At 44.7% G+C, this 14,019-nt stretch overlaps 1 protein-coding gene across 25 annotated transcripts in view; it reads right to left on the reverse strand.

Moving 5' to 3' along the window:
* Positions 1-14,019, reverse strand: part of NEDD4L (NEDD4 like E3 ubiquitin protein ligase) — a 219,467-nt gene that overhangs the window by 40,936 nt on the left and 164,512 nt on the right. For all 25 annotated transcript variants that reach the window (XM_072133630.1, XM_072133621.1, XM_072133613.1 and 22 more), the window contains 5 exons: positions 8,335-8,385; positions 6,406-6,467; positions 6,214-6,316; positions 4,401-4,567; positions 4,125-4,254 (listed from right to left, as the gene is read on the reverse strand). In XM_072133630.1, the coding sequence (XP_071989731.1) occupies positions 4,125-4,254; positions 4,401-4,567; positions 6,214-6,316; positions 6,406-6,467; positions 8,335-8,385 (513 nt within the window). The remainder of the gene's footprint in view (positions 1-4,124; positions 4,255-4,400; positions 4,568-6,213; positions 6,317-6,405; positions 6,468-8,334; positions 8,386-14,019) is intronic.

Below are 14,019 nucleotides of genomic sequence, written 5' to 3' on the forward strand. Positions count from 1 at the left end.
GTAAATGCCCAGATGGGAATACCCGTTTAACTAAACTAGACCAACTAATATCTGGTCTGTATTAAGACTCTAAAGTCATAAACTGCTCCAGATATTATGGCGCAGGACTATGGAGTCCAACGCTGCGCTGGACTATTGCCTGCATGGTGTGCACTGTAGATCTCAATATCCCCCCCATCTGAAGCTTCTCAGTATATACGGATCTACCCGCAACCTATTAATTATTATTAAGGAGGGCCTCCGACTATAATCTGGGTGTCAGAATACTGTAAATGCCAGATTATAGGCATTTCACCTTATTATGACTTTGTAGTTTTATTACCTACGGTGTATTTTATATAGGACAGCTTCCTAATCCAGTCTATTTTTAGGTGCCCAAGGCGCAGACACTTGACTAATTTATCCAAGGTCACAGGAAGATGACACTGGAATTCAAGGCAGAGGTCTGGACCACTTCTCCTTGTCATTGTCATACGGGCTGTGACCCCATCCACCCACCGCCTCTTAATCATGACAGCAGAGATATTGGGTTCTGTAGACGAGATAACAGCTTCCTCCGTTAGTTGGCCCTACTAAAGAGGTCTCTATGCTTCATTCCTAATTCTTGCCTTGTGGCTTTACCGATTTGGCCAGAGCCACATCAAATACTGGGTAACTTTACTAGTGTCTTGTACTCTAGCCACATCTAAAGCTGCATTCAAAAAAGGCTACCGTCTTTGCATAATAAAGGTTTAAACCACTTAGCTTTGTGAATAGGGTCATCTGAGCTTCCGTAGTGCGCTAAAACCTATCAAGAGGCAGCACAATTGTAGATTTGGGTGTGAATGGAGAAGAGAAAAATCAAAATGCACAGGAAGAGTTAAGTGTTTGCAAATGTACTCAACAGTAGAAAGTACCGGTAAGTATTTGCAAAGTAGCTAAAGAGTTTATGAGTGTTATTTTTTGCAGGACCACATGATCTCCATGAGGACTCATCATCCTAAACCTTCACACAACAGTTTATGATGAGCATCCTCTGGATGGGGAAATAATGTTATTCTGGGAAAACTTGAAAGTGTACCGCACCTTTAAGTGCTTTGCAGAAATCCGTAATCCAACGTGTGCACATGCGCGGGTTATGGATATTAGGTGAATTATAATCTTACATTTTTAGTAGCTCTCAATTCTGCAGTCTGCACTAAACTGTTGGGTGGTGACCTAGCTGCTGTAACTCGCTGCTTGTCCCTCCTCTCTCCATAGACTTCTATGTAATCTCACTCAGTTTCTGACCATCTTACAAGCAAGGAGGAATTTAGAAGGAATTTTAAAGTGAAAAGCAGGATGATAAGTAGAGAAAATGCACTTTCCTTTGCTACATTGTTTCATAAACTCACTTATACATCAAGGATTGTAAAGAAAGCCCACTTACCTGCTGGTGTGCGCCCCCTCTGGCAGGATCTGCTCTTCTCTTAGCTCCTTATGCCTCTGTTTTTAGAAAAAAAGGCTATAAGATTATGCAAATTAATCTCAGGGGCTCCGGACTCAGTTAACAGCTATAGAATCTGGAGTCCCCCAGGCTCATTTGCATAATTTTGAAAGCATTGTTTTGTAAAAACCAAAGCATAAGAAGCTAAAAGAAGAGCGAATCCATCCAGAGGGGGCACACACCAGTATGTCAGCGTGCTGGAATTACAAACCTTCCTCCTTTAACGCAAAGTTTGTGTCCAAAGGTTAGTAATCACTTAAAGGATCAAGGATTGCAAACCAAGCACACTGACAAACTGGTGTGTGTCTCCTCTGGCAGGATCTGCTCTTCGCTTGGCTTCTTCTTCGCTGGTTTTTGGGGGGAAAAAAAGGCTTTTCAAATTATGTAAATGAGCCTGAGGGGCTCCAGGCTACATAGATGTTAAAGGAGCCTTGAGCACTTCAGGCTCATTTGCATAATTCTGGAAGCCTTTTTTCCTAAAAACCATGAGCATAGGAAGCTTAAAGAAGAGTGGATCCTGGCAGAGAAGCGCACATCAGCATGTATTTGTACTTGGTTTACAATCCTTCATCCTGGTGGTAGATGTTCTTTAAGACTTCTTTGGTTACTTTTCATGCAGTTTTAAGTCTTGTACTTTAAACACCACCAAAATCAGCTTTCAGATTTATACACTTGCCTTTGAATACAGATACAAAAGTGACTTGTCACTACAGCACCAATAAACCAGACTCCGTCCTGTTAGGACACATCTAACATTATCGTAAATGTAAAGCAGCTGAGAAGTTTCCCAACGTTCAGTGAGTGCGAGTTATTTAGGGTCACATAGTCTCCATGATGTCACGATGCTAAACCCCCCCTGACCTTATGTTCTGTATATCAGGACAGCACATAGCAGAAGGTCAGCTGCGGATTGTCACTGCTGTTATCACTTTTTCCTGCTGCGCGGGATGTTTTGTATGCAGGAGACAGGGGCGATTAGCGAGCTGTGCGCCAGCGCCTCCAGCCCTGCTCTGTAATAACCTCCAAGTGATATTGCAGGCTGTAAACAAGGAATCAGCCAGGAGCGGGACTCTTTAAATGGATTTCCTACGTGCCAGCTTGGTACCCGATACACTGGTGTACAGATCAAAACAGACAAAGTCTCCAGGGTGAATGACAGGAGCAGTGACAGATCCCTCAAGGTGTCAGTGACGAGCGGGTTTTTAGAACAGGCCGCGGCTCTAGAGCCAGAACAAATACAAGAAACAACTGGGAGAAGGACGGAGCTCTGATGTGTAACCAAAAAACAAGCAACACTCACCCTGGCACAACACTGATAAGTGGCCCAAATATCCAATCAATGGTGATGAGACACTTGTACCACTCAGTAGTGATGAGATCACACACAGGATTGGAGGTCGGCTTTTGGGCACCCCAACATAGAGAATGGATGACCCAGATGAAAAAACTTTAGAAGATCCCCCAAATATAATGTATTCGTTTGTAGTAATGGTCTCTTCATATGTGAACAACACACCTTATGGGCCCTCAATAATTCCTGGGTCCTAGGGCAACTACACCAATTGCTTCCCCTAAAGTTATACCCATGAGGAGGACTGTTTGAAGTGGGTGCCAAACTGGTGCATCCTCCCTGGTTGAGCTTCTATATACAATCAAGTAACATTAGCCTATTCCGTAGCAACTGACAGGCAACAAAGTGTCTGTACTTAACAGAACTTTATGTATACAGGCGGTCCCTGGGTTACGCACAAGATAGGTTCCTTGGGTTTGTATTTAAGTTGAATTTGTATGCAAGTCGGAACTGTATATTTTATAATTGTAGATCTGCTTTTGGCCACAGTAACCATTACTTTTGCTAAATTTTTTTGCTGTAATTGGACTAAGGATTATCAATAAAACTTCATTACAGACACCTCACAGCCTGGGACTAAAGTAAAGAGACCTTCACCAGAGGTCACAGTGGGCAGAGGGGGTCGGTCTGTAACCAGGGGTTGTCTGTAAGTCGGGTGTCCTTAAGTAGGGGACCGCTTGTACTGTTCTGGTGCTACACTAACCCTTGAAAGATCATCTTATTTGGGGCCTTTACGCTTTATTTATTTTTTTCTTGTAACTTCATAAGACCTTGTTTTTACTGGTTGAGTTCCAGCTTTTTTGGGGGCATTTTTTTTTTTTAAAACAGATTATATGAAGTTTTTAACTTTTGTAAATAATATTTATTTGGTGTGAGTAAATAAAATAACATGTATCCATTCTTTTAAGACGACTGATACTTGGTCTTACACACCGTTATCTTTGTCTGGCTGATGACAGCCTTGAAACCCCATTAGTACTTTATGAAGGTATTACAGGGCACCAATGGGCTGACAGTGGGGTCACTGGCTTTCAGACTCCCTAAATGTGACAACTGCGATTAACCATGACATGTAAGGGGTAAATGTCGGAGACAACTTTCATCTCAGCAGGTTTTTGCAACAGCGGTCACTGATGGCAGCATGGACATAATTCCAACCTGTACCATACAAAGTGAGCGTATATACATTTGTGTGAATGGGTTAAATTTTAGCCCGATTTTGGAATGAACTGGAAACTCAAGCAAACTATGTAGTTGCTTTAACTACTAAAGCCATACCTAAAACTTCCAAGCCAAAACTTCACCCACCTCCGGTATATCTGCCCCTTCTATATGTTCTGGCTCCAGGTCTTCACTGATGTGTCTTCTGGACCGGAAAACCCTGTGGGCCTCTTGTTGTATGTGTCGGATGTTGTTATCAGATTCTGACGTGACATCTCTGGGAAAGGGGGGCAAGAAAACATGATAGGATGATAACCAAAGCAACGTAGACCTAATAACCAAACCTGGATGACTGGCTGTCTATGAGGAGTGAAGAGATGGTGACATATCAGCAATGACTGTAGCAGTGTACAGGATACATACATGAGGCTCGGCCGGTGCCATTGTGTGGTCCTGTTATTATGGTTGACATAATATGTGCGCCCAAGATTGTCCACTTTCTCCTCCCATCCTTGTGGCATCGGGGGAGCCGGCAGCTCTTGTTGGTGTGGAGAGGGAGAGTCATTTGAGTCTACAACGTCCCAGGCCTGCTGCAAGAAAAGAACATGGAAAATATAAATTTTAGGCAACTGGTTCCAATGGATCAGACCCACGCACCACCTTTATGTAAGACCTGTTAGAGGACATGGACATTTTGGTTCCTTACATCTATGAGTCAGTAGAAACCTTTCTATGTACTTTACTATGGACGTGTCATACCACCACACAAGGTCTTGGTTAAGCTTTTTCTGCTGACAGGTTCCCTTTAAGCAATATCTGCTTTAATAGGACATGGAGCAATAAGCTATTTGTTGGTGGTATCATATTGAAAGGGGATTTCTCCAATGGAAAACTTTTAAACCTAACAACAACTTCTAGGGAATCACTCATCCATCATTCCGCTGCTGGTCTAACCTGTATGATAGGTCTTGTTTTTGTCTTTTGAATAAGCAGGCGATTAAATTGGCCCGGATCTACAAGTCACAAAAAGTGAACTCCCCTAAAACAATTGCCTATTGTCTTACTAAGTGATCACAGCCAATGATCAATCTGTTCAGAAGGCTCAATGGATCAGCAGGATTTATACATTTACTCTAAGGCTACATTCACATGGCATTTTTTCCCCATACAATCAGTGTATACTTCCCTAGACGTATACCAGCAGGTGGGAGCTTCCTTTTTGCATTGATTTGCGCAGTATAGGTCACATCCAGAAGTACATACAGGATGGAAAGAAGCAGAAAGCTACATCTTTCATCCAGCTTCAACCAGCTGAGCGACGTATACTCGTATGGAGGCAATAGTAACCAATGGAGGATGGATGCAAAGTATTGCATCCATCCCCCAGCCTCCACTGAGTGACAGTGATGTCACTGTCCATTTAAGAACAGTGACATCACTGGAGCAAACACCCTGAACATCGTCATAGCCAATAGCTAGCTGCAGACAGTGTTTACCCCTCTCCCCTGGCTTTCAGGGGGGAGGAGAAGAACAGGACGATGTGTCGCACTGTATGTGCATACAGCGGGATACATCTTATCCCTCCATTCTAAGGATACCTTAGGAATGAACCCAATGTATCCTTGCAGTGGATGGTGAAAAATGCAATGTAAACCTTAACCTTACAGATCTTATTCGGATCCCTAATCCTTAAGCACCCCTCCTTGATACCTGATGTGCGCCGATACATACAGATCTTATTAAAGGGAATGTTCACAATAGAAACGGAATATAACGGGTGCCAGTAGGGTTCACCAAATAGGCAGGTCTATGTGCTCCTATTATACATGGAAGCTACAAGGCTGTCAGGATTTCAATGGTCTATACGACACTCACTAGTACAGCACCCGCCCCCAATACTACCGTTTCTAACGTTTTTAAACGGGATGCTTGAAACCCATGACGCTGAAGCCCCTTAGTTGCTGTAGTCACAGAGGAAGGACCCCCATCAATGAGAGCACAAGAAAAAACTAGTAGGTAAGCAAAGGCCATTTGCTGCTGACTGTTGAACAGGAAGTGATAGGGCATGTAAATATTCAACATGCCTGATTCACCCCCTTTTGTATCTATATTTTGTATTGGACATGCAAAACTTATAAAAGTCAGATTTGGTAGAAGACCCCAGTAATAAGCACAAAATGGACTCTCTTAGCCGATAATCGTTCATGGAGTAACGTTCCTACAAGTCATGTGTTACCTCTGATTCCTCCCTCTGCTCGCTGGTTTCCTCTTCCTGGGCTCCGTTCTTTGGCAGATACGCCATCTTTAATCTCAGGAAACCTTTCACCCGAGACTTGTGGCTGTAAAGTGAGTGAGTAAATAAGGAGTCAATGGAGGAGTCAGATGTGTCAGCGGGATACAGGTGCAGAGTCTAGAAGGGGACACTCACCTTCTTGGTCTGAGTAGAAAGTCTTTGAACGTATACGGCCTCTCCATTGTCGGATCTTCTGTCTGTTAACGAGAAGGTTAATTTTTAACGTCGTCTTAAGACTCAGAAGATATTCGCATAATATGTGGGCGCTGTTCTCGAGGCCTGAGGCTGAAAAAAATGTTTTTCTAGAAAGTAGGAACTTTCCAAATTCCTTGGCCTGAATGATGTCAGATAATGATCAAACACACAAAATACAGATTATATATATTCATTAACGCAAGATTTTGGAGATAAAAAAAATGAAAGGCGTCCACTAGTAACCTACAATATAAGAATAGAAGGGGTTCAGACACCTGACTCCACACATAGTGTACAGAGCTGGAAGCAGACAGCTCCAACACCTAAGTAGTGGCATACCAGGTTACTGCAGCTTAGCCCCCAATCACTTACAGGGGGTTATCCACATATTGATAACACATATGGTCATGTGCAGTACATCACCAGTGACCAGAAAGTGGCAGGAGAAAGTTCACTGACCTCCCGGCCACATCCTTGGTGATCCCAAATGCGCAATATTAATAAAAATTGGAAGGGTTTTCCAGTTCCAGCAAATAAACGCAGTTGTTTGTATTATAAAAAGTTTGCCAAATTTTCAATATCCTTTCTGTATACATTTCTCATTGTTTTCTAGATCTCTGCTTGCTGTTATTGTATAGAAAGCTTCATTGCGCACTTCCTGTGGATATAAACCGGTCCCTGGTCATGTGATATAACGAGCCGTGCACCTGTGTGACATCACATGGCCATGGATATAACAAACTGTGCACCTGTGTGACATCACATGACCAGGGATATATAACGAGCCAAGCACCTGTGTGACATCACATAACCAGGGATATAACAGGCCGTGCACCTGTGTGACATCACATAACCAGGGATATAACAGGCCGTGCACCTGTGTGACATCACATAACCAGGGATATAACGAGCAGTGCACCTGTGTGACATCACATAACCAGGGGTATAACAGGCCGTGCACCTGTGTGACACCACATGACCAGGTATATAACGAGATGTGCAGCTGTGTGGCATCACATGGCCAGGGATGTAACGAGCGGCGCACCTGTGAGATATGACCAGGGATATACTGAGAGGTGTACCTGTGTGACATCACATGACCAGGGACTGGTTTATACTTAGATGAAGAAAACAGTGAAGTTTAGCACAGGATGCCGACAAGCAGAGATCTAGAAAATGTTTAAAGGAAATCAACCATGTAGATAACATCCCAGGAAAGTACAGGGTTGCGCATAATTAGCAGCCTGAATCGCCGGACATCTTGTCCAAACGCTCCGTGCTGCTAATTATAACTTTCTTTTTCTCGGCATATCAAGACTAGCGACGGACAGTGCTGGAATCAAGAAGGAGAGGAGCGGAGGCGTGCATCTATAGGTTTTTTTATTTTCTCTACATGGTTGATTTCCATTAAAAGCGGATGAATCATTTTTGTTACCATACACATTTGCTGAAACTGGACAAACCTTTTAAGTTTTCTAATCATTCTGGGCTCAGATTTTATATGTGGCCGAGAAGCCAGAACTCTAAAATACAATTTGAACCAACCACAAAACATGTTAAAATCAGAACTAATCCCTTTAGGCTCAGAGAAGCTCTGATATGAAGTGTATTGTATTTTATGCCATTGTTCGCCAATCAGCACCAAACAAAGGCTGTCCTAAAACATCTTGTAGCTATCTGGTTTTGCTGCTTTGATGCCCCCCGTCCCCCCCCCGGCCCGCAAATATTGACCTCCATGTTGGTTGACCTCACCTAACCCAACACTACAGCCAAACGATGGAGGAAAGCAAATATGACATCCCCCAGAAGTGTCTGAAGTCCATCCATGAGGCTGTTGTGTAGAAGACGACAAATAACGGCGACTCTTACCGGTAGATGGTTCAGAGGGACGTCAACTTGACCCAAGAAGTCATCTCTGGTCTGCGGAGGAAAAAGAAGACAAACTTAGAAACCCTGCAGAAACTTTAACAATAATCAACTCAAAACTTAAAAGGGGAACTCCAGTCACAACAATCTCCTGATATATTCTCAAGAACCATAAGTAGATCACATGAAGTAATGATCTCCACGACTCCCACACAACTCGATGGGATTGTGCAACTTTTTAATGAAAAATTAACCAATATGTACACAACGTTCCAAACTGAAGAAATCAAACATTTTATGTTCGGATTTGTATCATAGTATCATAGTATATAAGGCTGGAAGGAGACGCAAGTCCATCAAGTCCAACCTTTAAGAATTAAATAAATGTTTTATCCCCATAACCCGTGATATTTTTTTCTCTCCAGAAAGGTATCCAGGCCTCTCCTGAACATGTACATAGAGTCGGCCATAACAACCTCCTGAACATGTACATAGAGTCCTCCATAACAACCTCCTGTACATGTACATAGAGTCCTCCATAACAACCTCCTGCGGCAGAGAGTTCCATAGTCTCATTGCTCTTACAGTAAAGAACCTTTGTCTATGGTGATGGTAGAATCGCCTCTCCTCTAGGCGCTGAGGATGCCCCCTGTCTATGGTGATGGTAGAACGTCCTCTCCTCTAGGCGCTGAGGATGCCCCTGTCTATGGTGATGGTAGAATCGCCTCTCCTCTAGGCGCTGAGGATGCCCCTGTCTATGGTGATGGTAGAATCTCCTCTCCTCTCGGTATAGAGGATGCCCCCTGTCTATAGTGATGATAGAACCTCCTCTCCTCTAGGTGTAGAGGATGCCCCCTGTCTATGCTGATGGTAGAACCGCCTCTCCTCTAGGTGTAGAGGATGACCCCTGTCTATGGTGATGGTAGAACCACCTCTCCTCTAGGTGTAGAGGATGACCCCTGTCTATGGTGATGGTAGAACCACCTCTCCTCTAGGTGTAGAGGATGCCCCTGTCTATGGTGATGGTAGAACCTCCTCTCCTCTAGGTGTAGAGGATGTCCCCTGTCTATGGTGATGGTAGAACCTCCTCTCCTCTAGGTGTAGAGGATGCCCCTGTCTATGTTGATGGTAGAACCTCCTCTCCTCTAGGTGTAGAGGATGCCCCCTGTCTATGGCGATGGTAGAACCTCCTCTCCTCTAGGTGTAGAGGATGTCCCCTGTCTATGGTGATGGTAGAACCTCCTCTTCTCTAGGTATAGAGGATGCCCCCTGTCTATGGTGATGGTAGAACCTCCTCTCCTCTAGGTGTAGAGGATGCCCCCTGTCTATGGTGATGGTAGAATCGCCTCTCCTCTAGGCGCTGAGGATGCCCCCTGTCTATGGTGATGGTAGAACGTCCTCTCCTCTAGGCGCTGAGGATGCCCCTGTCTATGGTGATGGTAGAATCGCCTCTCCTCTAGGCGCTGAGGATGCCCCTGTCTATGGTGATGGTAGAATCTCCTCTCCTCTCGGTATAGAGGATGCCCCCTGTCTATAGTGATGATAGAACCTCCTCTCCTCTAGGTGTAGAGGATGCCCCCTGTCTATGGTGATGGTAGAACCTCCTCTCCTCTAGGTGTAGAGGATGCCCCCTGTCTATGGTGATGGTAGAACCTCCTCTCCTCTAGGTGTAGAGGATGCCCCCTGTCAATGGTGATGGTAGAACCTCCTCTCCTCTAGGTGTAGAGGATGCCCCCTGTCTATGGTGATGGTAGAACCACCTCTCCTCTAGGTGTAGAGGATGTCCCCTGTCTATGGTGATGGTAGAACCTCCTCTCCTCTAGGTGTAGAGGATGCCCCCTGTCTATGGTGATGGTAGAACCTCCTCTCCTCTAGGTGTAGAGAATGACCCCTGTCTATGGTGATGGTAGAACCTCCTCTCCTCTAGGTGTAGAGGATGCCCCCTGTCAATGGTGATGGTAGAACCTCCTCTCCTCTAGGTGTAGAGGATGCCCCCTGTCAATGGTGATGGTAGAACCTCCTCTCCTCTAGGTGTAGAGGATGACCCCTGTCTATGGCGATGGTAGAACCACCTCTCCTCTAGGTGTAGAGGATGTCCCCTGTCTATGGTGATGGTAGAACCTCCTCTCCTCTAGGTGTAGAGGATGCCCCCTGTCAATGGTGATGGTAGAACCTTCTCTCCTCTAGGTGTAGAGGATGTCCCCTGTCTATGGTGATGGTAGAACCTCCTCTCCTCTAGGTGTAGAGGATGCCCCCTGTCTATGGTGATGGTAGAACCTCCTCTCCTCTAGGTGTAGAGGATGCCCCCTGTCTATGATGATGGTAGAACCACCTCTCCTCTAGATGTAGAGGATGCCTCTGTCTATGGTGATGGTAGAACCTTCTCTCCTCTAGGTGTAGAGGATGCCCCCTGTCTATGGTGATGGTAAAACTGCCTCTCCTCTAGGTGTAGAGGATGCCTCTGTCTATGGTGATGGTAGAACCACCTCTCCTCTAGGTGTAGAGGATGTCCCCTGTCTATGGTGATGGTAGATCCTCCTCTAGGTGTAGAGGATGTCCCCTGTCTATGGTGATGGTAGAACCTCCTCTCCTCTAGGTGTAGAGGATGCCCCCTGTCTATGGTGATGGTAGAACCTCCTCTCCTCTAGGTGTAGAGTATGCCCCCTGTCTATGGTGATGGTAGATCCTCCTCTAGGTGTAGAGGATGTCCCCTGTCTATGGTGATGGTAGAACCTCCTCTCCTCTAGGTGTAGAGGATGCCCCCTGTCTATGGTGATGGTAGAACCTCCTCTCCTCTAGGTGTAGAGTATGCCCCCTGTCTATGGTGATGGTAGATCCTCCTCTAGGTGTAGAGGATGCCCCCTGTCAATGGTGATGGTAGAACCTCCTCTCCTCTAGGTGTAGAGGATGCCCCCTGTCTATGGTGATGATAGAATCGCCTCTCCTCTAGGTGTAGAGGATGCCCCCTGTCTATGGTGATGGTAGAATCGCCTCTCCTCTAGGTGTAGAGGATGCCCCCTTGTCCTGGTCACAGGCCTAGGTATAAAAAGATCTTTGGAGAGGTCCTTGTACTGTCCGTTCAGGTATTCGTACATTGTAATGAGGTCTCCCCTCAGTCGTCTTTTTTCTAAACTGAATAATCCCAAATTTTGTAATCTGTCAGTGTATTCTAGTCCCCCCATTCCCCTAATAATCCTGGTTGCTCTCCTCTGCACCCGTTCCAGCTCTACTATATCCTTTTTATACACTGGTGCCCAAAACTGTACACAATATTCCATGTGTGGTCTGACCAGGGATTTGTATAAGGGCAAAACTATGTCCTTATCTATTCCTCTCTTGATACATCCCATAATTTTATGTGCTTTAGCAGCAGCCGCCTGGCTCTGGTCACTAAGATTAAGTTTACCATCCACCAATACCCCCAAGTCCTTTTTTTGCTAAAAAGCTGCTCTCTACTAGGGACTGCACCACACATAACCCTGGGTTGTGGCTGGGGCTCAGCACCAATGAACAGGACTGCAGTACCACTCTCTGGACCAATGTGGCGCTGTTTTTTGAATATGGACAATTTCTTTTAAAAAGGAGCCGGACTTCATATTGTCCCCTATATTTCTGTGAATACAGGAATTAAATAATTCAACTTCACGGGAACATTTTGGGTTTCAGTGGTCAGACACTTATTCGCTATCCACTGTTAAATCCCTAAACTATCCCCCCCTCCCTGACTTTACCTGAACTGTTAAAACAAAATCGACCATCCTAATCCATCTCAATAAAACTGGGGTACTTACAAATAGATCCAGGCGCCAAGGCTGTGGGGATCTTCCTATATTTGTTATTCATGGCCTTCTTCCTTTCAAATCAACTTTGAAAATTATGCTAATGAGGCTTGAATGGCCCTTGGGAGTATTACTAGAGCCTCTCAGTGCTGCAGCTTCACAGACTATTACACTGTGTAGGAATACATCAGGCAGATGGAGGGGAGAGGTGCTAAGGGAGGAAGGGGGAGTGGGAAACAGTGTATACTGTGAAGCTGCCACATGAGGGGCTCTGATAATACCCCCAGAAGACTTCATGTTCATTAGCATAATTATAAAAGTTGATTTTAGAAGGAAAGAGGCCATGTATAACACATATAAGAATAATAACAGTCCCACAGTTACTCACTTATGAGTAAGTGTCCCCGGTTAATCATGATGGATTTTGTTGGTAGACACTTATCCCCTATTCTGTGGATACAATATCACCTTAAATGGAGCATATTATAGAATTTCCAGACAAATATATCAATTTTCCCTCAGATCCTCTGTTCTAGAAATAACTAGTGCACCAGCAGGCTAAGTCCCGCCCCTTGTGCACCAAGATCCGAAATGGTTTTAAGATGAAATAATTGTAGCTGTTTGACATCAGTAGGTTCCTAATTCCATAACTATATAACCTGCAGGATAGGAGGAGGGTAAAGGCAACGGCCATATTGGTTGTCATCCAACTTCGCACTAGCTTATGTCTCGATCCAGTTGATGATGAAAAATACATAGTAATTTAATCTCGCACACATGACATAGTTATTTTACATCTAATGGGTTAAGACAGATAAAAAAATGTATTCGGGCGAAACCAGGAATGCGGAAGCGATATATTTACATGCTCAGACAAATCCATTTACAGAGCTGCTAAAAGGTAAGGTAAAAACAAAAAAAAACGACACATGTGATACAGTTTACTTACATAAGATCTTAAACCATCGCTGTTTTACTGTTACATTATTTCAAACCCTGTGCATAGCCAACAGACAACATTCAGGCTGCCGGCAGCCACCACTAGAGGGAGCTTATTGCACGTAGAAGGAAATAAGTGCATTCAGCTCCCTCTAGTGGTGGCTGCAGGTAGCCTGATGTTGTGCTGTGATTCTATATCTAGGTAATGGATTTTAAGCTTTGTATACAGCATTATTAGCAGTTACACGCTCATAGACTACACACATAATATAGATAGACAGACACAATGCCTTTAAGCCTATTCCTGTATCACACTGACTCACGATTTCTGGACATACTGGGTACCATGGCTCCTGCTGCCCTGTATCAAGCAGAATCAAACATTCTCTCAGCTTCTATGAGAAATGACTGAATAATTACATAAAAACCAGAGCTGCCAAAACACCGGCGATGTGCAAGCGGCAAGTGGAGAATACCCTTTAATCAAGGCTTCATGTGGTGGCGGAAAGCGCAGCAGAGTGTAATGGATATACTATATTTAAGATACGTTGATTTGACTCACAGTGTGACTACAGCAGCGTCAGCAGGGACTACAGACCTACAATACCAGGCACAACCCAAGAGTAATGAACACTGGAGGGAGACCATGTCAGAAAGAGAGAGCGATTAGCACAGGATACACATGTACAGGACCTCCGCTCATTCACCGATACCTGTAGTGTACCGTGTATTACCCCCGTGTGTACATCACATGACCGGGGACACTGATACCTGTAGTGTACCGTGTATTACACCCGTGTGTACATCACATGACCGGGGCACCGATACCTGTAGTGTACCGTGTATTACACCCGTGTGTACATCACATGACCGGGACACCGATACCTGTAGTGTACCGTGTATTACACCCGTGTGTACATCACATGACCGGGGCACCGATACCTGTAGTGTACCGTGTATTACACCCGTG

The sequence above is a fragment of the Engystomops pustulosus genome, chromosome 1 (genome assembly GCF_040894005.1).
Source record: "Engystomops pustulosus chromosome 1, aEngPut4.maternal, whole genome shotgun sequence".
In the NCBI taxonomy this organism is placed as follows: domain Eukaryota; kingdom Metazoa; phylum Chordata; class Amphibia; order Anura; family Leptodactylidae; genus Engystomops; species Engystomops pustulosus.